Source organism: Propithecus coquereli, unplaced genomic scaffold (genome assembly GCF_000956105.1).
Source record: "Propithecus coquereli isolate 6110/MARCELLA unplaced genomic scaffold, Pcoq_1.0 Scaffold215, whole genome shotgun sequence".
Classification (NCBI taxonomy): Eukaryota; Metazoa; Chordata; class Mammalia; order Primates; family Indriidae; genus Propithecus; species Propithecus coquereli.
The window spans coordinates 661,675-687,509 of NW_012146634.1; the positions used below are offsets into that span (position 1 = coordinate 661,675).

General features: G+C 48.8%; 1 protein-coding gene across 4 annotated transcripts; it reads left to right on the forward strand.

Moving 5' to 3' along the window:
* Positions 1-1,707: 1,707 nt before the first annotated feature.
* MOV10 (Mov10 RISC complex RNA helicase) lies at positions 1,708-25,831 on the forward strand. Of its 4 annotated transcripts, none has more exons than XM_012644623.1 (21): positions 1,708-2,097; positions 12,897-13,037; positions 14,552-15,357; positions 15,673-15,908; positions 16,094-16,352; positions 17,714-17,848; positions 18,515-18,683; positions 19,688-19,842; positions 20,156-20,332; positions 20,451-20,598; positions 21,012-21,170; positions 21,403-21,506; positions 21,673-21,770; positions 21,867-22,083; positions 23,015-23,132; positions 23,318-23,509; positions 23,736-23,810; positions 24,759-24,884; positions 24,961-25,049; positions 25,275-25,396; positions 25,481-25,829. In XM_012644623.1, exons 3-21 carry the CDS (start codon positions 15,185-15,187, stop codon positions 25,573-25,575), a joined length of 2,847 nt encoding a protein of 948 aa, XP_012500077.1. In that variant the 5' UTR covers positions 1,708-2,097; positions 12,897-13,037; positions 14,552-15,184; the 3' UTR covers positions 25,576-25,829. The 4 variants fall into 4 exon arrangements, 3 of the variants coding, with proteins under 3 accessions (XP_012500077.1, XP_012500078.1, XP_012500076.1); XM_012644624.1 differs by having other exon boundaries at positions 15,154-15,357; XM_012644622.1 differs by lacking the exon at positions 12,897-13,037 and having other exon boundaries at positions 15,154-15,357; positions 25,481-25,831.
* The last annotated feature ends 4 nt before the right edge of the window (positions 25,832-25,835 follow it).

The window sequence follows — 25,835 nt, forward strand, 5'->3', positions numbered from 1 at the left end:
AGCGATAGTACTGCCCAAAGGTAAATTTCAGACAGCCTTCATTCAGTACTGTTTGGACGCATACTAAAATCAACTTTATTACTTTGAAGTCAGATTCTTACAAGTGCAGATGGATTAAAGGAAGGCTTTAAGGAAGTGAGACCTGAGCTGGATGTGAAAGGTGGGAAAGAATACCATTCTAGACATCCAGAACAGCATGTGTGAAATGACAGTTACAATCCCTTGTGAAGCAGATTTTTCCAGATAAAAGTGGTTACAAGAAGTTCCACTGTAACCAAAGCCACACAGCATCACATTTTTACCCAGGTTTTTACTACACACTGCAGCTGTTTGTGCATGTTTTGAGGACATCAGGAGAGAAGCCTGACCAGATTAGGGGGGAGGTCATGTGTCCAGGAATAATGCAGACAGATTTGCTGGTCAGAATGGATCCAGACGTTCAGTTTGGTTATGATAGATGGTAGGTTTTTGAGATGGTAAGTAACAAAGCAATTTTGAGGAGTTCACCCTCTTTACTCCTCTGGGGCCTCATCAGGTAATTGGGGGAGAAAAAGGTGAAATCTGTGGCTACTTTCCTACTTTTTTCCTCTACTTTGCATCATCACTTGCTAAGACATAAAGTTTTCCCCTGCTCTATTTTCCCCCATCCCTGTAGCTCTGGTTCCCACTGACACTGCATTTCCTGTTGCTAGTGTTATTCCTGGCTTTAGTTGGTTGTTGGCCTGGGAGAAGGTACAAGGGTAGCGCAGCTGGAGCATAACTTGGTTCTGGACAGTCTTCAATTCCCTAGATTGAGCGTGTGGCCTCCTACTGGTAACTACTTTGGAGAACAACACTAGCTTTGATATATTTGGAACTCTGGTATATTTGATTTAAAACTTTTTTATATATAACTTACTATCTTTGTCCCATTCTAGTTTGTGTTTTTGTTATTTCATTCTGGAAGATAAATAGATGCAAAGCTTGTTACTGTATGTTTGTTTTTGTGGTAACCCCACCCCCCTTAGATTGTCTAAACAGTTTCTTCTGAAGTACACTGGTCTTTTACTTTTCTTCCCGGTACTGATGGCTGTAGCTATTAACCATTTATTGCCTAACATAACAGTACCTTGCTCTCAAGAAGCTCATACTTTGATGATGGTGGCCACCCTTACTTACATACTAGTAAACATTAAAGAGCAGTACAGACTGGAGTGCAATTAAGTGCCCAAATATGTGGCTCAAGGGTAAGGATCACCAGCTTTCCACATAATGAGGCCTGTTTGGTGGAGAAGAGTAATAACTTTGTCCTGGCAGAGCCCCTTGTCCCTCCCTCCCACACGTACACACCTTTATCTCTGAGACACTTAGTTCTTTCCCCCAAACTTCTTTGACTCTTATCTTCCTGTGTCTGAAAGCCCGAGAAGGGAAAATAGGGGCGGGAGCGGGGGTGCCTCCCGGTTTGGTACTGGTGTATGTCCCTGAAAGGCTGCGGGAGGTTCTGGATGAGCTGCCCCAGTCCAGTTACAGCCAACCCAGGTCCCAGGCCCTGCCCTTTGCTCCCCTGCTTTTCTGTGAGTCCCGAGGAGGGTGGGCGTGGGAGTATCCCTGGCTGAGGCTCGGAGGTCCTCCCAGGCTGCTCGGGGGGCCCCAAGCGGTAGCCACGTTCTGATACTGGATAGAAGCCAGGGGAGGGAGCTTGGGGTAAGGGGAGGGCCCTGAGGGAGGGGTCAGAAGCCTTAGGAAAGAGTTAATGCAAAGAGGGGGAGGGGATAGGACGAAGAAACCAAAGGGAAGGCTCAGGTAGGACAAGAGGAGAGAAGCCTGGTGGGGAGAAGGGAGCCCGAAGGATCAGGGGTGAGAGTTAGGGGGCTTCCCCTCTGTTGTACCCTTATCCCAGGGCCGCCAACTTCTAGCGGCGGCGGCGACTTTCAGTTTCATTTCCACGGACCCTCCTGTCTGGGCCGCAGCCGCCGCCGCGATGCCCAGTAAGTTCAGCTGCCGGCAGCTCCGGGAGACGGGCCAGTGCTTCGAGAGTTTCCTGGTCGTTCGGGGACTGGACATGGAGACAGATCGCGAGCGGCTGCGGACCATTTATAACCGCGACTTCAAGATCAGGTACGGGCCGGCCCACTCCCGGCCCTGAATCGCGCGGGCCCAGCTTGCCGCCACGACTTGCGCGCCGGGGCCACCCTTCCCGCCCCGGGGCGCAGAGGGACGCAGCTCCTCCAGCGGTTCAGGCCCGTTCTGGGGCGGTGCAGATCTCGCCTCCTGCGCCGTGCCCACGCCCCGCCAGCGCTGCCCGGAGCCCACCCGTTCTGCCCGGGCCCGGCCCCTGCGCCGAGTCCCAGCAACAGCCTCTGAGGCTGCCCGCTCCCCCGGCGGCCAGGCCCAGGGCGAGAAGCGGGGTCCTGTGCCCACGCGCCGCTCGCGCAGGCTGGGGACAGCGCTCGCGGTGGGGGAGGGGAGGCTCCAGAGGGGGCCCAGGGATCGCGGGAGCGCGGGGAAGGAGCTGCCTGCTGGGGGCTGCAAGCCCTGGCGCGGGCTTTACGGGGACCCCCTTCACCTTTTTGAGGGGCTGCTGCCTTGGGGGGGGTCCACTGTCTGGGAGAGCTGAAGAGGCCCAGTGTAGGAGGGAGAATCTCAGGGAGCTCTGGAAAGAAGAAAAGAACGCGAACTACGTATGTACCAAACCTCCATTAGCACCTGTGGCTTCTCCATGGAGACCCAGGGCCAGGCACAGCCTCCTGGAGGCCTCTTTTACCCTGCGGCTGAAAGCTGTTTGGTCTCCTTTTCCTGTTACCGCCCAAGTAAGAATCAGAGAGACTTCTGTCAAACCACAAAATTGTGCTTCAAAAACACCTTTATCAACAGGCTGCTGCTTTAGTCAGAAAACCAAGAAACTGTTTAACAGGGATAAATGTAAAGACTTGTACAAATAAACATGGGGTGGTGGGAATTTGGGCTTAATAACAGACCTCCTGAAAAAGACCATGGATTTTAGCAGACCAGAAGGCCAGTATGAGTGAGATATGGCTGATAAAACAGCTAAAGGAGTCTTCAACTGAGTTAATAGAAGTGTGGTATGGGGTGTGGGGAGAAGGTAGTGACTGCATATTGACCAGATCATGTCTGGAATAGTGTTGTTAGTCATGGATACCACATTTTTAGAGGGGCATTAACAGACTTGAACAGTATCTAAAGAAAGGACAAAGATGAAAGGGACCTGTTTTGTGCCATCATGCTGGGCACTCTGGGACCATAAAGATGAAAACTACACAATCCCAGGGGAGCAATAGAGGCTATGCTATGCATACAGTGTACATGTGTATGATACATTATAATACATGGTAAATTAAAAGGAGGATTATGCTAGAGATAGTAGGAAAATGCTGGAGGAAAGCAAAGAAAGAGCAATTGCCGTTGCGTCACATCATATCAGCACTTCACGGACGTGAAAATACAGCATGGCTCTGAACACGTCACCTACTTCTTTTGGCTGTTAAAGAAAAAGTAATTCTGACACTGGTTAAAACAGTAAGGAAGACTTTACTGAAGACTACCGTGGTAGGGCTGTTGTAGTAGGGGAGAGAGATGGAGCTCAACTCTGATTACAGCAAAGATGGCTGGAGATTTATAGCCAATGAGCGGAGTAAGGGGGTCAATGTATAGAAAATGACTAGGAGGAGACATCAAGAGTGGGGAGATTTTTGCTAAACTGACCCAGCAGGATTCTTGTTAAAGGCAGGCTAGGCAGACTAAGGATTTATATATACAGGGTGGGGGATGAGGAACTTGATCAGACATCAAGAGTGATCATGTATCAACGGTGGGGAGAATCTCACTAAACTGATTCAGCGGTATTCTTGCTAAAACCAACCTAGGCAGGCCTACAGTCAGAGGGTGGGGGGAGCCAAGGTTAAGGCCTAGTCAAGAAGAGGGCCCAGGGGAGCCTAAAGAAAGTTCGTTCAAGGAGAGAGTCTGTCTGCTGTAAACCAAGGGTAGTGGGATGTTTCAGTACTGGGGAAAAACTGGATCTGTTGGATTGCATATGGAAAACCATGTATACTGTACATTATGGGTGAATTTACTGTATGCGCTTGTTTTTTATGCAAATAAAATACCACTCCCCTGTAATATACTAGGGAATGTGATGGAGAAGGTGGCATTGACCTTGGCCTTGAAGGATAGATAAAATTTTAGTGCATGGAGGAGGATGAAAGGACTCTGTGAGTTCATATTCGATCATGAGACCCAGTCAAAGAAACTGAGAAATGTTTGCCTTGAAAAGAGAAAAATCAGAGAAAACAAGGTAGTTACCCTAGAATATTTTAGACTATTGTGGTAGAGAAGATTATACTCCCATCTCACTCCAGAGGCAGAAGTAGGTTTCGTCAACATGTTGCACACACACACTCCCTCACCCGGTGGGGGAGATTTCTGTTTGGATTAGAGAGAACTTTTCTATGCATCCTTTAAATCCAGGCTGGAATGCTGTGAAATCAACCCTCATCCTCCCAATAGGAATCGATTGCTTCTTCCTATGGGCTCTCATAGCTCATCCTTCATATCATGGGTATAGCCTTATTTTAGCCACATTACACTTTGCCCCTTTAGTACATGGTTGTCTCCCTGAACACCAAGCGCTTGGATCCTCTACCTTTAGTTATATTTGCATCTGCCCTCAGTCCCTAGCATAGAACTTTGTATGTAGCAGATGCTTAATAAATGCTTGAAGAATCTAATTGAATTAGTAACTGGAGTTGACTGACAACAGAATGGGCTATAGTAGGGGGTATAGCAAGTCACCCTCTTGAGGAATTTTAGGAAGATTCCTACACTGGGAGGGGATAGGTCCCTTCCAACTAGGTTATTTTGTTTATGTTATGAAATGCTCTGCTCTCAAGTCTTGCCTTTTCCCGTCTCTCTTTATTCGTTTAGCAAGCGTATTTAATGAGGCTCTACTGTGTGTCTGTGCCTTGATTCCTGCCTCCAAAGAGCATAATCTAGTACAGCAGATGTGTAAACAAACACATGCAATACGGTACTACAGGTGCTAGTATGGTGATAAAGATAAGATAGCTGGAGTTCAAATCCTGGCTCTGCCACTTAGTGGTTGCATTTAACCTGGAACAACTGTCGAAATCTTTCATTTCCCCAGTTGTAGGAGTATGTAAAGTAATGCCTTTCTCTTGGAGTTGTGTGAGGCCAAAATGAGCTGTCATCAGCAAAGAGTTTGCACTATGTGTCTAGCATGTTGCACAGGCTTTGTAAGTCGTAGCTCTCATTAGTATAATAATGATTAGGAGTCCATTGTATGGAGTAAGGACTGGTGTCACGAGAGGTTTCTGAGAGATGATTCTCACTTTGGACAGGAGATTCATTCTTTTATTTAACAAATATTGGCCAAGTGCCTCCTATGAATAGCAAAGCAAAAGTATGAGTTGCTAGAGTTACGCAGAAAGAACCTAACCAACTAAGGAAAGAGACAGCAATTAGATAATTATTTAATTACAGTTAAGATGAGTGCTTGTAAGAAAAAGTCCAGTACGCATTGAAATATATATAATATATAATTTAGAGACCTGACCTAGTCTAGGAATTAGAGGTTTCTGGGGGAAAGTGATATTTGAGTTGAAATTTTGAAGGATTGACCGAAGTTGGCAGTTGTAGGGGGCAAAGGGAGAGTGTTCCAGGCAGAGCAGGCAGCACCTTCAGAGGCTTGGGATAACCTCAGGAGAAGCTGGTAACGTGAGGCCAGAGGGATGCTGGATCAGCATAGCCATGGGAAGGCATCGTGAGGTGTTCTGTTTTGTTTTTAATCTTAACAGAAATAGGAAAGCACAGAAAGTTTCAAAATAAGAGACTGATAAAATCAGGCATTTAGAAAGTATCATTCTGGCTTCTGGCGTGGAGAGTGGCGTGGTGGTTGGACCTCTACCCACAGGAAAAAATACATTTTACTGTGTGGCCTAGTATATATAGCTTTCGCAAAATAATACATGCCCTTGAAATGATACATAGCTTCACTCCCTGCCCTCTGATATTTTTATTCTATTTTATTTCAGTTCTATAAAAATCTGAGTCTTGACCCACTAATGAGAGTTGCAATCCATAGTTCGAAAACATGGAACTAGATATCCCTTTAAGATCACTTCCAAATCTGATAATATGTTCTGAAATACCATTCCCCTAGCTTTTGGCCTTTTCTGAATTGGGTCTAGAAAGATTAGTCATTATTCACTCAACAAACAACAAGGGCCAAGAGCAGGGCAAGGCGGACTAAGGATGTCCACAGCAGCAGGAAAGTGCAGAGGAGCACAGTGATACGAGTAGCTGGGAATGGCTGAAATAAGGACGGCTTGACTGGAGGCCCAGTGTGAGGTGAGGATCTGCACCTCAGTTTCTTCTTTAAAATGGAATGGTAATAGTTGCTACCTCAAAGGGTTGTTGTGAGGATTAAATGAGATAATGCATGTAGGTACTTAGAATAGTATACAGTAAATCAGTGGTCCCCAACCTTTTTAAAAGGCACCAAGGACTGGTTTCATTGGAAGACAGCTTTTCCAGGGACTGGGTGGGGGGATGGTTTTGGGATGATTCAAACGCATTACATTTATTGTGTGGTCAAACCTCTCTGCTAATGATAATCTGTATCTGCAGCAGCTCCCCAGTGCTAGCGTCACCGCCTCAGATCATCAGGCATTAGATTCTCATAAGGAACCTGCAACCTAGATCCTTCGCGTGCGCGGTTTACAGTAGGGTTCACACTCCTGTGAGAACCTGATGCAGCCGCTGACCTGAGAGGAGGCAGAGCTCGGGTGGTGATGCGAGCGATAGGGAGCAGCTGTAAATACACATGAAGTAAATACACATGAAGCATCGCTGGCTCACCCACCGCTCACCTCCTGCTGTGCGGCCCGGTTCCTAACAGGCCACGGAACTGGTCCACAGCCGGGGGGTTGGGGACCACAGCAGTAAATGATCAATAAATGTTTTCTTTTGTTGTTGATGATGCTGTTGTTGTATTTGCATTGTCGTTGTTACTATGGAGGATCCCAGTGTGCCATATTAAAGAGTTAGACTTAACCTTGTAGACTGCAGAGTTGTGAATTAGGGGGACATGGTCGGATTTGTGTTTGATGATAATCTTGGCAATATAGGGAAGGGGTATTCAGCCAGAGGTAGGGAGAACAGTCAATGGGGCCTCGAAAAATGAGCAAAGGTTATAACCAGGCAGTTCACAGAAGAAATACAAATGACCGATGAACAGAAGGAAAGATCCTTGACTATATTAGTGATCAGGGAAATGCAAATTTAAGTAAGATAACATTTTTTGTAAGATAGTCAGAAATTTAAAAGATTAACAATTTCTTATGATAAGGTCATGGGAAAAGAGCATTCTCAAACTCTTGTTAGTGAGAACATATATTTGTACAACTTGTTTAGAGGACAGTTTGGCTGAACTTATCAAAGTTGTAAAGGTTCATACTCTCTGACCCAGAAATTCTGCTTTAAAGAGTTTATGCCATTAGATTTGCCTACAGGTTCAAGGGTTTTTGTGCAAGGATGTTTACTGTAACATTTGAAATAGCCAAAAATTGTAGACAGCCTAACAGTCTATCACTGGAGAAATAAACATAACACAATGCGTTTATACCGTGCTATATTTTGCAATCATTCAAAAAAAACAGGTGGCTCTGTAAAGCATTGTCATGGAAAGGCATTCATGGTGATGAAAGAGCCTATTGCAGAATAGTATGTCTGGCATACATAATCTTATTCTTGTGTTTTATATGATTGATATTTTATTATTATTATTATTATTTTTTTTTTTAGAGATGGGGTCTTGCTGTGTTGCCCAGGCTGGCCTTGAACTCCTGGGCTCAAGTGATCTTCCCTCCTTAGCCTCCTGAGTAGCTGGGACTACAGGCCATGCCACCATGCTTGGTTGTTTTATATTTTATATGTTTATGTATGGATAGAAAAAAATCAGGAAAAATATCAAACTGGGTTTGATATGCATCCCAATTAAGTGAGTAGTTGCGAGTAAGGGAAAAGGCCTTTAATGTTTTATGTTTGACACTTCTTTAAATATTTTTAAATACATTTGGTGATCACCTTCTCATTTATCTCTTTATGCATATATACTTATATCACACCGATGTAAGTTTACCCACATGGGATAATTATCATATATCCTTTTTTTCTTTTTTTTTTGAGACAGAGTCTCACTCTGTTGCCTGGGCTAGAGTGCTGTGGCATCAGCCTAGCTCACAGCAGCCTCAAACTCCTGGGCTCGAGCAATCCTTCTGCCTCAGCCTCCCGAGTAGCTGGGACTACAGGCATGCGCCACCATGCCCAGCTGATTTTTTCTATATATTTTTAGTTGTCCAGCTGATTTCTTTCTACTTTTAGTAGAGACGGGGTCTCACTCTTGCTCAGGCTGGTCTTAAAACTCCTGACCTTGAGTGATCCTCCCGCCTCGGCCTCCCAGAGTACTAGGATTACAGGCCTGAGCCACCGCGCCTGGCCCATATATCCTTTTTATTGTGGACTCCTTCCCATATCAGCAACCCAACTCCATTTCCACATTCCACCTTATGCTCAGGTAGCTTATGATATCAACCAGGTATTCTTTTGGTCATTGTGTTATAAAAAAAGGATCATATAATTCATGTATTCCATATCCCATTTTTTTTACTCAACTATGTCATGGAAATCACTCCTAATCGTCTGGTATGTATGTCTAATCTCTAATGCATTGTTGGGGGTTTTTTCCCCAATATTTTACCATGACAAATTTCAAATATAAACAAAAGTTGAAATAATTGTATAGTGAACACCCATATACCCTCACCTAGATTTCTAAACTAACATTTTACACATATCTGCCCATCAATCCATCCCTCTATCCATTTAACAAACCATCTTAATTTTTCTGATGCACTTCAAGGTAAGTTATAGATATCAGTTCCCTCCACCCCGTAACACTTCAGCATGATCATCATTAACTAGAGTTCAAAATTTGCTTTGGGTTATTTTTTTTTTTTTTAAGTAAAACTTACAGTGAAATGTACAAATCTTTTTTTATTTTTTAAATTTTTAAAATTTATTTATTTATTCATTGAGCCAGGGTCTCGCTCTCTCGCCCCGGGCTAGAGTGCGGTGGCATCATCGTACCTCACTGCAGCCTCCAATTCCTGGGCTCAAGCAATTCTTCTGTCTCAGGCTCCCAAGTAGCAAGGACTACAGCCACGTGCCACCACATCCGGCTGAATTTTATTTTTTAATACTCTCACTCAGGCTGGTCTCTAACTCCTGGCCTCAAGCAATCCTCCTACCTTGGCCTCCCAGAGTACTAGGATTAGGTTTGAGCCACTGCGCCCAGCCTATTTCTTTTTCTCTTCTTTTTTTTTTTTTTAAATATTAAGAGGGTACAAATGTTTTTGTTGTTACATGTATAGCTTTTATAATACTTAAGTCAGGGCTATTAGTGTGCCCATCACCCAAATAGTATTCATTGTACCTCTTAGATAGGTTATGACCCCTCCCCTGCACTCCCCTCCCCCTTCTCAACTTCCAATGCCTTTTACTTCTCTCTCTGCCCCTCTGTGCCCATTGATTAGTTCCAGATTATTAGAGAGTACATGTGGTGTTTTTTTCCCATTTCTGGCATACTTCACTTAGGATAATGGTCTCTGGTTCCATCCGAATTGCTGCAAAAGACATTAATTCATTCCTTTTTATGGCTGAGTAGTACTCCATGGTGTATATATACAACATTTTGTTAATCCACTCATGAATCGATGAGCACTTAGGCTGATTCCACATCTTTATGATTGTGAATTGTGCTGCAGTAAACATCCAAGTGCAGGTGTCTTGTTTGATAAAATGGTTTCTTTTCCTTTGGGTAGATACGCAATAGAGGGATTGCTGGGTTGAATGGTAAGTCTATATTTATTTCTCTGAGAAATCTCCATACAACCATAGAGGTTGTACTATTTCTTTTGTTAGAGACAGGGTCTCACTCTGTTACCCAGGCTGAAGTGCAGTGACACGATCACAGCTCACTGCAATCTCGAACTCTTAGGCTCAGGCAATCCTCCTGTCTTGGCCTCTTGAGTAGCTAAGACTACAAGAGCATGCCATCACACCTGGCTAATTTTTTTATACTTTGTAGGGTCTTGGCTAGTCTGGAATTCCTGGCCTCAAATGATCCTCCCACCTCAGCCTTCCAAAGTGCTAGTATTACCAGCACGAGCCACCACGCCCAGCTGACATGTACAAATTTTAAGAGTACTGTTCTACAAATTTTAACAAATACATATACCCGTGTGCAAACCCCTACTGAGATCCAGAACATTACACCACCCCAGAAAGGTCCCTCATGCCCTTTCCCAGTCAGCCCTCCCCCATAGGCAACCACTGCCCTGGTTTTTTTCACAGGAGTATCTGTTTTAGTACTTCATTTAATGGAATCATATGTTTAATGGAATCATACTCTTGTGTAAGACATCTGTCACTCAGCATAATGTTTTTGAGATTCATCCACTTTGTCGTGCCAATAGTTTCTTTTTATCACTGAATAGTAGCATTCCATTGTATGAATACAAATCACAGTTTATGTAACCATTCACCTGTTTATGGACATTGCCTTCAGTTTGGGTCTACTTTGAAAACAGCTGCTAGGAACATTTTGTGCAGATCATTTTGTGGACATATAATTTCATTTCTCCTGGGGATATACCTGGGAGTGGAATTGCTGGGTCATAGAGTGCTTATGTTTAGTTTTACGAGAAACTATCAGACTTTTCTCCAAAGTGATTATACCATTTTACACACCAACCAACAATGCATGAGAGTTCTGGTTGTTCTAAATCCTTATCAATGTTTGGTATTGTCAGTCTTTTACATTTTAACCATTTGAATGAATGTGATGCATTCTTTTTAATGGCCGCATAATATTCCATGATAGGAGTATTTGCAGTTCACTCACCCATCACTCTGTTGATGGGCATTTGCTTTATTTCCAATTCTTGGCCACTGTGAATGACTCTGTGGTAAGTATCCTTGCATGTGTGTCCTTGTACCTTGGTACTTCTCTTTCCATAGAATACAATCCAGGAATGGGACTTACGGATTTTACAGGATACCTGTATTGTAAATGTTTATAGATGTTGCCAGATTGTTTTCCAAAAAGGTTATAATACTTCACTTTTCTACCAGCAATTTATGAGTTCACTTTTCCACATATCCATAACAGCAATACATGTTAAGAGTATTTTTCATTTTTGTAAGGCTAATGAGCATAAAATACCTCTTTTTTACCTTACTTTGCATTTCTCTATGTTTAAAGCAGTTTTTCATACTCTTTTGGTCATCTGGATTTGTTCTTTAAATTAAATATTCAATTTTTATATTGAATTGTTTATCTTTTCTTGTCAATTTGTAAGAAAATTTGTATATTATAAAAATTAACCCTTTGCTTATCATCTGCATTACAAACATTTCTCTGGTGTTTATCAGTTGAATTTGTTTATATTACCTTTTGCCATACAAAATAATTTTTAATAAATCAAAAATGTTTACTTTGATAGCTGCAGGTTTCCAATCTTGGTTAGAAAGTTTTACCAAGAAATATAGGTGACTAGACATATAATACAAGGATTGGGGCTTTTTTTTTTTTTATCAAGAATGTATATTAATAATGTTTGTGATTTTTTTAAAAAAAACAAAAAACAAAAAAAAATTTTATGACTGTCACTTTAGACAGGGATTAGGTGAATCTGGGTGGTGGTAACAGACATAGAGAATAATTTGGGAAATATTTAGGGAGTAGCATCCACAGTACAAGTTGCAAAACTTGCAAAGATGAATTTTGTATGCCTGTGTGCCCATGCAGAAGTTTCCAAAGATAGGAGATTTCACATAAAATTTTGATTTTTGTCTTCTCTTAAAAGACAGAAGATCTGGCCATCTTGGGTCTACATTCCCTGCTGGCAGCATTTGTCTGGAGATGAGGCGTTACCCCCTTTAGATAGGGCATGTACTGCCCAGTTTGCTCCGTCCCCACAAAGGCCTCTTTTCTCCCCAGCACCGTGCCGGGAGCCCGGAGCCACTTTTCATGAAGACTGCACTGTAGTTCTCTTAGAGTTATGAGGCATGTGTAGTATTCTTAAACTGATGACTCTCAAAAATGGGACTGAATGGGTATCTGGGAGGGGTGCAGGCATCAAGATACCTGTGGAACCTGGCTTCTGTAGGTTTTGAGTTTATGCCCCATCCGCGGGACTTAGTGACTGATAGACTACAAGGGGCCCTGGTGAATGTTACTGATGACCTCCTGATTTCACTCCCTTTATTACTGGACCCCTCAGCAGCGTTTGATCCTGACAACTGATTTTGAGAATTCTCCTGGTTTTCCTTCCTCTCTTGAGGATTTCTTCTGCTTTCCCTTCCTCCCTGGGTTGTTCTGGCTGCTGTTCTCAGGCTACTCACTCTCCCTAAGGAGATCCCAACACTTCCTTAATTGTAACTACTACCTGAGGACTCTCTAATATTTGGCTCTAACCTTGACTTTGGCCCAAGTTCTCTGCTTTGGACTCATGGCGCCAGCTGCCTCTGGCCCACAGTAATCTCAAACCAGGCATGGCCAAATCCAAATGTCATGGTCAGCCCCTCCAGCCCCATCGTCCCTGAAGCCAAGCCATTGTTCTGAGTATCCTAGACTCCTTCCTCTTCCCAGCCTCCATTCCCCCTCCAGTCAGTCACCAAATTCTGCGAATTTTACATTCTAAATATTAGTGGATCTGGCCCCTCTTCTTCTATCTCTACCACTGCCTTGTTCAGGCCTTTGCTGTCATTTAACCAGACAATTGCAAGGGCCTTCTTCTAACTGATCTCCCTGCCTACAGTCTTGCCTCCAGCAAATCCATCCTCCAGTCCTGATGCCAGAGTGATCTGAAATGCAAATATGATCTTGCCACTCCCCTGCTTAAAACCCACCAACTACCGTGGTTCTGTAACCACAGTGTAGCCTCTGACGTGGGCTGAAAGTAAGTTGTTACTGCTCCTACTACTACTGCTACTATTAGCACTACTATTACTACTAATATAAATACTAATGATAGTAGCTAACATTTACTGAGCATTTTCTATTATACTTTCAAATGATTTATTATCTTTTTAAGACAAATCACAGCCAATTCAATGTTTTCCGAATAGTCCCGCTCTCATTTGCTTGGGGTAAAAGAGGGGACAGAGCTACAGGCAGTGGGTACCAGGGAAGTGTTCAGAACCATAACCCTAAATGATCTTATCATATACCGTAGCGAGTGACCATGCTGACTTAGCCTTAAGAGTTAAATAGGGGCCAGGTGCAGTGGCTCACGCCTGTAACCCTAGCACTCTGGGAGGCCGAGGCAAGAGAATCAGTTGAGATCAGGAGTTTGAGACCAACCTAAGCAAGAGCGAGACCCTGTCTTTACTAAAAATAGAAAAAATTAGCTGGGTGTTGGGGCACACACCTGTAGTCCCAGCTCCTTGGGAGGCTGAGGCAGAAGGATTGCTTGAGCCCAGGAGTTTGAGGTTGCCATGAGCTAGGCTGACGCCACAGCACTCTAACCAAGGCAACAGAGTGAAACTCTGTCTCAAAAAGAAAGAGTTAAATAGGAATTACCATAGTTCTTATGAACAAAGATTTGCTTTCATTTTCTACAAAACATTGAGGGCGTGTGTCAGTCATCCAGATCTTGAAAGTGTCTGTGAAGTATGTCACACATGGGAAGGTCCTGAGGCTCCTGGGTGCCAGTAAAGGAGGGAGGAGGACTGCTGGCGGTCAGGGTCAAGTCCGGGCTTCCTGGCCTGACATGCAAAAACCATGCATGATTCTGGTCCCTGCCCACCTCTGCTCCTCCTGCCGCTCCTTTCCTTGCGCTTTTCACTCTAGTACAACCAAAGCGTGTGAAACTAATCATCGCTCACCCTTACTGAGGTCTCCTATGTGCCAAGCACTGGGCTACGTGGTTCACTGCAGTGTCAACACCTCGTGTGAGCCCCTCAGCTACCCTGCAAGGCAAGTCCTGCTTCCCCCATGTTGTAGAGGGAGAAAGCGAGGCCCAAGAGGTGAAGGAGCCTGAGCCGACCTGGCTAGATAGAGCGGACCGCCCCCTAACCCCGCACCACACATGTTCTTGCATACCCCTCACCTTTGCTGGGTGATGCCCATTCGTCCTCAGGACTCGATTGTGACACTGTCTCCTGGGGAAGCCCTTGTGGACACCCGCCCTGCCCCTAGGCTGGACTCAGTGCCCCTTTTTGGCCTGAGGAGCTACCCTGGGGGCCTCAGTGGCGGTGCTCTGGGCACCGGGCTGGAACGTATGTGCTCGGTCTGTGTGCTCCTCGAGGCAGGGTCCGGGGCTCTTGCATCTTTGAACCTCCAGCATCTCGCACAATGTCTGGCACATAACAGGCCTCAGTAAGTGTTTGTTGAGTTGACTAAACTGAACTCCAGGTGCTGAACCTTGAGGTTATTGTCCTTCTGACCAGTTTTCCCTGTCTTCACCTCTAGGCACAAAGCCAGGCTATTTGATCTCTGGAGAAGGATCCTTTCCCTTCCTGCTTGGTTCCACCTGCACCCTTTGACTTCGGGTGGAAACTGCTGTCTGATCAGCCACCTTGCCCACACCCTCTGGACATCTGTACTCTCTGATCCCCTCTCTCCTCACCAACAGGCTGGACCCCACAGCTACCCCTCTGAATCCACTTATTCCACTTCCCCTTAGCCTGTGCTCTTTCCGCTGGGTTGTTTTATTTTCTATCCCAAATAGTTTTCCAAAAAAAAAAATTTGTTTTTTCATTTCTTTCTCTCTCTTCCCTTAGTCCTCCCAGTTTTTAAAGCCTATGATTGGGCTTTTCTCCTCAGAAATGCACAGTCCACAACCCACTGTCTAAAACGACTATATTTTGTTTTGGGGAGTCTCGTTGCCTTCCCTTAAAACATTAAAAATTCCCCCAACCCCGGCCTGAGTCTCTGTCGCTGGGTCCCGTCCTGCTGGGCGGCAGGGCTGGTGTGTCCGCAGCAGAGTGACCCTCGCACACCCTCCCCCACGAGCCGCCTGCGTCCACAGGCCCTGCCCTCCCTCACTTCCCAGTCTCCTCTGCTTCTGGCAGCTTCGGGACCCCCGCCCCTGGCTTCTCCTCCATGCTGTATGGGATGAAGATTGCAAATCTGGCCTACGTCAACAAGACTCGGGTCAGGTTCTTCAGACTCGACCGCTGGGCCGACGCGCGGTTCCCAGAAAAGAGGAGAATGAAGCTGGGGTCAGATATCAGCAAACACCACAAGTCACTGCTAGCCAGGATCTTTTATGACAGGTGTGTGTGTGTGTGTGTGTGTGTGTGTGTGTGTGTGTGTGTGTGTGTGAGAGAAGGGGGGCCCGGCCGGGCATGGCGGGAGGAGGGGAGGAGGCTGTCTGGCTAAGGAGAGCGAGGGTTCCCCCGACGGGGGCGTGGGGAAGGCCCCCTCCGTCAAGGAATGGGGAAGGGCAGGGCGTTGGTCGGGAGGGAGGAGGTGAGTTTCCTGGGCGCAGTTGGCACTTTGCCAGCCCCCTAAGCCTAAAACTTTCCCCAGGGTAACCCCAGTCCAGGCCCCTCCCGCCCCAGCCCCCCCTTGACTCCCACTCTCCCCAGGGCTGAGTATCTTCACGGGAAGCATGGGGTGGACGTGGAAGTCCAGGGGCCCCATGAAGCCCGAGATGGGCAGCTCCTTATCCGCCTGGATTTGAACCGCAAGGAGGTGCTGACCCTGAGACTTCGGAACGGAGGAACCCAGCCTGTCACCCTCACTCATCTCTTCCCCCTCTGCCGGACACCCCAGTTCGCCTTCTACAATGGAGACCAGGAGCTGCCCTGCCCCCTGGGCCCCGGTGAGTGGGTTTCCAGCGGAAAGAGCCTCCGGTGGACAGGGCCCTGCGCCAGGCACTGCTGGCGCTTTGGGACGCGCACTGCTGCTCCTGCCTCGGGTTGGGGCTGTCTCGGAGAGCGTCCAGGGGCAGGATGCTGGTGGAAGGGCTCCCCCTGCAACCCCATTCACTCGGCTGTCCTCCTCCAGGCGAATGCTATGAGCTCCATGTCCACTGTAAGACCAGCTTTGTGGGCTACTTCCCAGCCACAGTGCTCTGGGAGCTGCTAGGACCTGGGGAGTCTGGTTCAGAAGGAGCCGGCACTTTCTACATTGCCCGCTTCCTGGCTGCCGTCGCCCACAGCCCGCTGGCTGCACAACTGAAGCCCACCACTCCCTTCAAGAGGACCCGGATCCCTGGAAACCCTGTGGTGACCAGCCGGATAGAGGAAGGAGAGAGACCTGACCGGTAACTCCTCTCTCCAGCCCAGTGCGGGCTGGGAGAATCCCGACCACCTCAGTGCGAGCTCTTGGGAAGAGCACAGAGCCGGAGCCCCCTTTCCTGACTGCGGGCTCCTCGCCCTTCTGTGGCTCAGAGACCTTTTCTGTCTGGGAAGAAAGTTGCAGATGAGCCTTGGGTATGAGGACAGTATGAAAAAATTTTAGGTATTTTCACTGTATGATGGATTATTAGGCAACCCATTGTAGACATCTCTCTCTTTTTTTTTTTTTTTTTTGAGACCGAGTCTCACTCTTTTGCCCAGGCTAGAGTGCCGCGGCATCAGCCTAGCTCATAGCAACCTCAAACTCCTGGGCTCAAGCGATCCTCCTGCCTCAGCCTCCTGAGTAGCTGGGACTACAGGCATGCGCCACCATGCCCGGCTAATTTTTTCTATATATTTTTTAGTTGTCCGATTAATTTCTTTCTATTTTTAGTAGAGATGGGGTCTCCCTCTTGCTCAGGCTGGTCTCGAACTCCTGAGCTCAAACAATCCGCCCGCCTCGGCCTCCCAGAGTGCTAGGATTACAGGCGTGAGCCACCGCGTCCGGCCGACATCTCTCTTTTTTTTAAACAGCTTTATTGAGATAATTCACAGAACATACAATTCACACGTTTAAAGTATACAGTTTACTGATTTTTAAGGATATTCAGAGATATATGCAGCTGTCACCACAGTTTTAGAACATTTCATTACCCCAAAAAGAGACCCTGTACCCTTTAGCTGTCACCCAACCCCATTCATCCCTGAGCAACTACTCATCTACTTTCTATCTCTGTAGATTTCTCCGTGCGGGACATGTCGTGTGAATGGAATCCTAGTGTAATATGTGTAGGCAGCTCTTTTTGTCATTGCTATAACAGATGTTCACAAAACGTCGAGTTACAAAAGCAAACTAGGTAATAGGACCTTCACAGACCATGGTGCTCTTTTTGTTGACTATTTACATGTAGAATACAAATTTACAAAGAAAAAAGTCAGGAAGGCTATATACCAAAAAGTGAACATTGGTTATCCCTGGATGGTAAGAAATTCATTTATTTATTACCTATTACCTGATTTTTGTTCTCTAGTGAACATGCATTACTTATATAATACTTTTTAAATGTTTCCACATATCGTGCTTTCCAAAAATGAGAGCTGTCCTACCTTGGAGCAGGCAGCCACAGGAACCAGGAAGCTCCACATCCTTGGGCAAAACTGCTGCCCACCTTTCAGCAAAAGCGCTGCACGAGGGCTTTGCGCATCCTGCGCAGAGGGGCATTCGCAGAGTCTTCGGAGGTGAGATGTTCCTGTGTTTGTGACTGCTTGTCTTCCCTCACTCCTGCAGTGCTAAAGGCTATGATCTGGAATTAAGCATGGCGCTGGGGACATACTACCCACCACCCCGCCTCAGGCAGCTGCTCCCCATGCTTCTGCAGGGAACAAGTATCTTCACTGCCCCAAAGGAGGTCGCTGAAATCAAGTAAGTACCACCCCTCTGCACCCCACACTCTCCCCTGCCTGCTGTCTCTTCCCTACTGGCTTCTTCCCATTGCCCTGACACCTCCGTCCTCAGCCTCCCAGGCTCCATTCATTCATTCCCTGAGCACGCACTGTGCACCAAGCACTGGTCAAGGTGAACCAGTCAAACGAGCCTTGCCCCTTCTAGTGGGGGACAATGAGCATTTATCTTACATTTCATGGAGTGATGAATGCTGTAAAGAACTAAACTGATGCTAAATTAAAACCAAAGCAAAGTAAGGGGATGGCTCAGTGCTGCTTTGCAGAGGGCAGTTAGTCCTGGCTTCTTTGAGAAGGTAACGTTTGAACGGAGAAGGACATTTGAATGAGGTGAGGATGGGAGTCACGGGAGGATCTGGGGAACAGTGTTCTGGCCATAAGATCCACCGTGCAAATGCTGAGTCAGGTCTGAGGTGGGGGCCGGGGCATCCGAGGAAGCAAGAGCCAGGGCTCCCTTCTTCAAGGCCTCTGACCCCCATCCATTTCTCTGCCCCTCTGGTCTTCCCCGTTTTCAAAGCTTTCTTAGTTCCAGACCTTCGGCTGGGAGAGGTTGTATGTTCCTGGACATGGGGGTTGTCTGACCTGTCCTGTGCCTGCCCCCACCCACCCCTCCCAACCATCACTCCAGGGCCCAGCTGGAGACAGCCCTGAAGTGGAGGAACTACGAGGTGAAGCTCCGGCTGCTGCTGCACCTGGAGGAGCTGCAGATGGAGCTTGACATCCGGCACTATGACCTGGAGTCAGTGCCCATGACGTGGGACCCCGTAGACCAGAACCCCAGGCTGCTCACACTGGAGGTCGGGGACCGGATCGGATCGGGCGCGGGGAAGGTGGGCCCAAGCCAGCCAGACACGCAGGCTGTGAGCAGAACTATTCCTGACAGCAGGGCAAGACACGAGGAAGGATGAAATGGTTCCTGCCCCACAGGGCTTAGCTAGAAGCAGGGTGGACATCCTGTGCCCAGAGAGGTGTTAGAGCAGGACAATGGGGAAGATGTTTGCTACAACCAGCTATGTGACCTTGAGCAAGTCCCTTGCTTTCTCTGAGCCTTAGTACCCTTATCTGAAAAAGCACAGAGCTGGACTAGATAATTCTTAGAGACTTTGTAGCTCTCAGATTTTGAATGTGTATATTAAAGCCCAGAATTACACATGAAAATGGATTTCTGCACACAAGTGCAGGTGGGAAGGGAGAGGGTGAGGCTGATCAAGGAAAGATTACTGCAGGAAGTGAATTTCAAACAAGAGTTTAAAGGCAGAAGGCTAGGTGCAATGGCTCATGCCTGTTATCCCTGCGCATGAGGCCAGGAGTTTGAGAACAGCCTAGGCGATGTAACAAGGCCTGATCTCTAAAAAATTTTTTTAAGTTAGCTGGGCGTGGTGGCACGTGCCTGTAGCTCCAGCTACTTGGGAGGCTGAGGCAGGAGGATAGCTTGAGCCCAGGAGTTGAAGGCTGTAGTGAGCTATAACTGCACCATTGCACTCCAGCCTGGGTGACAGAGCAAGACCCTGTCTCGAATGAATGAATGAATGAATCAATGAACAAACGAACATAGAGTAGGCCAAAAGGGCAGCTGCACTGGAGGTTCTGGGTTCCTGGACTTGGCAGGATTCTTCTCCTTCCACTGACTCCTGCTCTGTCTGGTGGGAGAGGAAGGAGGGATGCAGGGATATCATAGCTCCCTGAATCTTGGGTTAGAAGGCTAGAGCCTCACTTCCTGTCCCTCAGCGGTCTGGAGAGCCTAGGGGTTGGGCTTCTCGGGGTCCATCCCCGGGATAAAAGCTTGTGTTCATACCCCTAGGTTCCCGGGGTGACCGAGAGCCGCCCCTCAGTGCTACGGGGTGACCACCTGTTCGCCCTTTTGTCCTCCGAGACACACCACGAGGACTCCATCACCTACAAGGGCTTTGTGCACAAGGTGGAACTGGACCGTGTCAAGCTGAGCTTTTCCACAAGGTGGGCGTTGGGGGAACTCTGAGCTGCCAGAAGGGTCTGCCAGAAGGATCTGCAGGCTTCTCTCTGAGGCCAGGGGAGGAAGAGCGCCCCTCCCTGAGATGAGTAGGACCCCAGGGACAAGGCAGGAGGCCTTTCTTTAGGGGTACCCTGAGATGCCTCGGCAGCTTCCTGTCCTACAGAGCTTTGCATAGAGGTCTTGGGAAGAGGGTGGAGCAGAGAGGTGGGTGGAGCAGAGAGTTAGGTGGAGAGGGTCCTGGCCTTTCATTGCCTCCCCGCCTCAACAGACTCTTTCCTCCTCTCTCCCTGCCCAAAGCCTCCTGAGCCGCTTCGTGGATGGGCTGACCTTCAAGGTGAACTTTACCTTCAACCGCCAGCCCCTGCGGGTCCAGCACCGTGCCCTGGAGCTGACAGGGCGCTGGCTGCTGTGGCCCATGCTCTTCCCCGTGGCCTCCCTTGGGGTCCCGCTGCTGCCCTCAGATGTGAAGCTCAAGTGAGACTGTGGGCAGGGGGCTCTGGGGCCCCTTGGAGTGTGGGCGTGGGGGATGGAGTCGGGGAGGCCTGTGCCTCACCGGACGACTTCACATTCACATTCCCGGCCCCTCTGCCAGGCTGTACGACCGGAGTCTGGAGTCAAACCCAGAGCAGCTGCAGGCCATGAAGCACATTGTAATGGGCACCACCCGTCCAGCCCCCTACATCATCTTTGGGCCTCCAGGCACTGGCAAGACCGTCACATTAGTGGAGGCCATTAAGCAGGTGGGGCCTGAGCATAGACCTGGGGCCCTGCATTGTGACTCCCCAGCACCAAGCAGTTGTTCCCAGGCTCCAGTTCCCTCCAGCTGCCTCAGTGCTCCTGCTTCTGAGCAGCCACCCAAAGGGAGGGAGGGGTTTAGGGTCAATGTGGTTGTTGAGTACTGTTGTGCACGTTGGGCACTGCACAACTCTTAGAGTACCGTTCACATTTCAGTCATCATAGACTTATATATTTACTGTAACAGTTGTAGAGCATTAAAGTGTTATTTGGACTAGCAGGGGCCTGGGGATCAGAACTTGCTCTTTGTGTCACTACCTCCCTCAGCTATGGGAGGCCAGTTGCCTCACTGCCCCAGCCTGAGTTACAACTGAGTCTCAGGAAGCTGCTTCCCACACTATGCTTATCTGCATCTCAGGTGGTGAAGCACCTGCCGAAAGCCCACATCCTGGCCTGTGCTCCGTCCAACTCGGGGGCTGACCTCCTCTGTCAGCGGCTCCGGGTCCACCTGCCCAGCTCCATCTACCGCCTCCTGGCCCCCAGCAGGGACATCCGCATGGTGCCCGAGGACATCAAGGTACCTGGGGAAGTGCAGAGGGCCACGGGCTGGCGGGTGCTGGGGAGGCTCTCTACTGGATTCCGATACTTGCTGTGTGACCGTGGGTTGGTCAGGACCTCTCTCTGGGCCTCAGTTTTTTGGTCTATAAATTGAAGGAGGTGGGTAAAATTGTTCGAGGGCCTCAGACCCAGAGTCAGGGTGAGAATGGGTGGAGCCAAACTAATTCCGCTGGTCCTTGCACAATCCGTAGCCCTGCTGTAACTGGGATGCAAAGAAGGGGGAGTATGTATTTCCCGCCAAGAAGAAGCTGCAGGAATATCCAGTCTTAATTACCACCCTCATCACTGCCAGCAGGTGGGGCGTGTGTCTCTTAATCGTAAGTGTAAGTAAAGGGATAGTGGGCTGGGAGACGGGGAAGAATGGCTCCTAGAGGGTGAAGTGCGGGGCCAGCTTGGGTGTGCGTTCAGGTTTGGTAGTTGGGTACCTGGATGTGAGCCCTGCCTGGCCTGACACCTCCCAGGTTGGTCTCAGCCCAGTTTCCCATTGATCACTTCACACACATCTTCATCGATGAGGCTGGCCACTGCATGGAGCCCGAGAGTCTGGTGGCCATAGCAGGTGAGGGACTCAGGTGGGCTGTAGGTGTGCCACCCTGCGGGGGGTCGGGGAGGATCTGCCCCTCACCTCTCTCCCCACACCACCCCTGCTTCCCAGGGCTGATGGAAGTAAAGGAAACAGGCAATCCAGGAGGGCAGCTGGTGCTGGCAGGAGACCCTCGGCAGCTGGGGCCTGTGCTGCGTTCCCCACTGACCCAGAAGCATGGGCTGGGGTACTCGCTGCTGGAGCGGCTGCTCACCTTCAATGCCCTGTACAAGAAGGGCGCCGATGGTTATGACCCGCAGTTTATTACCAAGCTGCTACGCAACTACAGGTATCCCGCACCCTTGCCTCTCCTGCCAGCCCATGCCCTCACACCCTCCCTGCAGCCCCAGCTGGCGGATCTGCTTGCAGCCCTGTTGCTCAGGGGCTGTAGGATGCAGAAAGACTCTAAACGGGAAGGTAGGAAGTCTCCTTTCTAGCCCCATCACTGCTGCTTGCTGTCTGTGTGACTTAGCAGGTGGTTTCACTCTGGATCCGCTGGCTTACCCGCATCTTAGCGGGTGGTCAGCAGTTGCCAGAGACTAAGATGTGTCTGGTATGGGTCGCAGATGAAGTTTCCAGGCAATCCAAGGACAAGTGAGAAACACAGGGAGAATACAGTTTTTCATAAACCTATTGTTATTCTAAAATGCTTAGATGAGTTTCAGGCTGTCCTAAGAGGTCAATAAATATTAGCTGTTGTGTCATTGCTTCTTAATATTTTCGGATTTAATGCATTGTCTCTCATCAAATAAGCAGAAGATAATTTGTTTTTGTACTGTCCTTCCTCAGCAAATTTGAAACCTGGGAATGGGTCGCTAATTTTTTTTTTTTTTTTGGTAGAGATGGGGGTCTCGCTATGTTGCCCAGGTATCGAACTCTTGGCCTCAAGTGATCCTCCCACCTCAGCCTCCCAAAGTGTAGAGAGTACAGGCATGAACCACTGTGCCCAGCTGCCCTAACTTTTTAGTTTTGTTTCAAAAATTTGACTGGCCTATTAAATCCCTGGACTAGATTCTCTTTGGAACTACATTTGGTTCTGCTTTCTGTGGTTTACAGTGCCTGGCAGCAGACGGCGTGGATGATTGTGTCCTGCTATCCAGGGAGGAGGGCAGGAGGATACTGTGCGTGGGCCCAGAGCGGGTAGAGTGGAGGTCCCCGAGGGTGGGGCAGAAGTAATCCAACCCTTGGTCTTGCTCTTCCTTCCTCCTCCTGCCTCCCAGGTCTCATCCCACCATCCTGGACATTCCGAACCAGCTATATTACGAAGGGGAGCTACAGGCCTGTGCTGACGTCGTCGATCGAGAGCGCTTCTGCCGCTGGGAGGGTCTGCCTCGAAAGGTGAGACTGAGCAGCCTCTGTCCCCCTGAAGGTGCAGGGCAGGAGGAATGCTTCGTGTAGGAGCCATGGGCCCCTCCCTTGACCACCTTGGCTTGGGATCCCTTATTCTCTGGAAGGGTTGGGAGTTAAGGGGGGAAGGGAGGCAGGGAGGTCCAGCTGAGCGTTTCTCCTGACCCCACGTCCAGGGCTTTCCCATCATCTTTCACGGCGTAATGGGCAAGGATGAGCGTGAGGGCAATAGCCCATCCTTCTTCAACCCTGAAGAGGCTGCCACAGTGACTTCCTACCTGAAGCTGCTCCTGGCCCCCTCCTCCAAGAAGGGCAAAGTCCGCCTGAGCCCCCGAAGTGTGGGCGTCATCTCCCCATACCGGAAGCAGGTCAAGCCCTCAGTTCCCAGAAAGGACGGGACCCCTCCCCCAGACGGTACCTCTTTAATATCCAGGCAGAGATTCCAGGAGCTCAGGCCTCTGCTGGCCCCATATCTCAGAAGAGCACAGAGGTCAGCTGCCCTCTCCTAGTTCCCCAGCTCCCTGGCCTCCTGCCTGGCTCCCTCTTGCATTGGGGTAATGGCAGGAAAGAAAGGCATCTGTCCCCTCCTTCCAGGTGGAAAAAATCCGTTATTGCATCACCAAACTTGACAAGGAGCTTCGGGGCCTGGATGACATCAAGGACTTGAAGGTGACGCGCTATTCCGCATTCGCTCCCTGCCTTCTGTTTACCCCACTTACCCTCTTTCGGAGACCTCCTCGGGCTTCTGCTCCCGTCCAGCCCATGTCCCCGTCCTACCCCTGCTTCCTTGAGATGGAACTGGGGCTCTCCCCAAGCCTCACTCCTGGAGATTCCAACTTAAAGGTCTGGGATGCGATCAGGAAGCCTGCAAGTTTAATAAGCGCCTCATGTTCTTACAGTTAGGCAGGTTTGAGGCCTCTGCCCTAGGGATAAAGTTCAATTTCCATGGTTTATGGGACATGTCACGTGATACTGTCACCTCCAGCCCCACCCTCAGTAGCTTGACTCTTTCTCTGAAGTTGTGGTTCTCAACACTGGCAGCGGATAAAAATCACCTGGAGAGAGCTTTTAGACCTGCCAGCGCCGGGACCCCACCCAGCCAGTTAACACTGCTATCTCGGGGAAGGGCTGGGGCTGTGGCAGTTTTTACAGCTCCTCACGTGATTCTGTCATAATGTGCAGCCAGGGTTGAGAACCCCACTGCTTTCAGATTTAGAGGCCTTCCCTTGGTAATTCTGATCAGGAGGTCTGGGTTAGGGCCCAGGGTTGTATACTGATTATACAGTATATATATATTGTACAGTGATTATTTTCAGGAAAGTTTGAAAAACTCTGCGCTGAGTTACCAAGTTTTTGCCATGCTGTTTCCTTTGCTCAGAACACTTTCCAGGCCCCACCCCATTAACTAGATTCACCCGTCAGGTTTCAGCTTCCACAGCACACCTCTCGTCCTCTCCCTGGTCACTGTCACAGCATTCACGCACTCGCTCCACTGATCTACAGTTGCCCGGTGACTTTTCGGTACCCTTCTTGGACCTCAAGCTCCCGGGGCAGGACACATCCCTGTGGCACCCTTTTGACACCCCTGGTCTCAGGCCCTGCCTCTCTCGCCTCCAGGTGGGCTCTGTGGAAGAATTCCAAGGCCAGGAACGAAGCGTCATCCTCATCTCCACCGTGCGAAGCAGCCAGAGCTTTGTGCAGCTGGATCTGGACTTTAACCTGGGTTTCCTGAAGAACCCCAAGGTTTGAGGGCTGTTGGGCGGCAGGACTTCTTCCGTAGGCCCTTCCCTCCCTTGACCCCGCCACTTCTTCCTTCCAGAGGTTCAACGTCGCTGTGACCCGGGCCAAGGCTTTGCTCATCATAGTGGGCAACCCCCTTCTCCTGGGCCATGACCCCGACTGGAAAGTGTGAGCATTCCCGCGTGATCCCTCTGGGTGGCCACAACCCCCAGCCTAGGGCAGACGTGTCTTTATTAAGCACCTGCTTATAGTTTCATTGATTGTCAGATCTGTCCGTCTTCACAACACCCCCCGTATCTGTGAGTTAACTGACATTCAGAGGTTAAGCAAGTATAGCATGGATGTTACAGGACCCAGGCTTAGCCTCTGCTGAGACTGCTCTGTACCCCGCAGATTCTTGGAGTTCTGTAAAGAAAACGGAGGGTACACCGGGTGCCCCTTCCCTGCCAAACTGGACCTGCAGCAGGGACAGAATTTGCTCCAAGGTCTGAGCAAGCTCAGCCCCTCTACCTCAGGTATGGCAGGGCCACGTGGGCCAGGCGAGGGCCAGTGCTGGAGGAGGAAGAAAGGAAGGCAAAGCGCACCTCTTTTCTTTCTAGGGCCCCACAGCCACGACTACCTCCTCCTCCAGGAGCAGGAGGGTGAAGGGGGCCTGTCCCTGCAAGTGGAGCCAGAGTGGAGGAATGAGCTCTGAAGACACAGCAGCCGGCCTTCTCGCACCAGCCAAGCCTTAACTGCCCGCCTGACCCTGAACCAGAACCCTGCCTGAACCCGACCCTGCCGAGCTGCCCCTCCAAGGGACAGGAATGCTGGGGGCAGGAGTGTACGACCCAAGCCATTCCACCCCCTCCCCTACTGGGGAAAATGACACATCAAGCTGCTAACAATCGGGGGAAGGGGGAGGAAGAAAAACTCCGAAAACAAAATCTTGTTCTATGCAAAAGCCTTGATAAT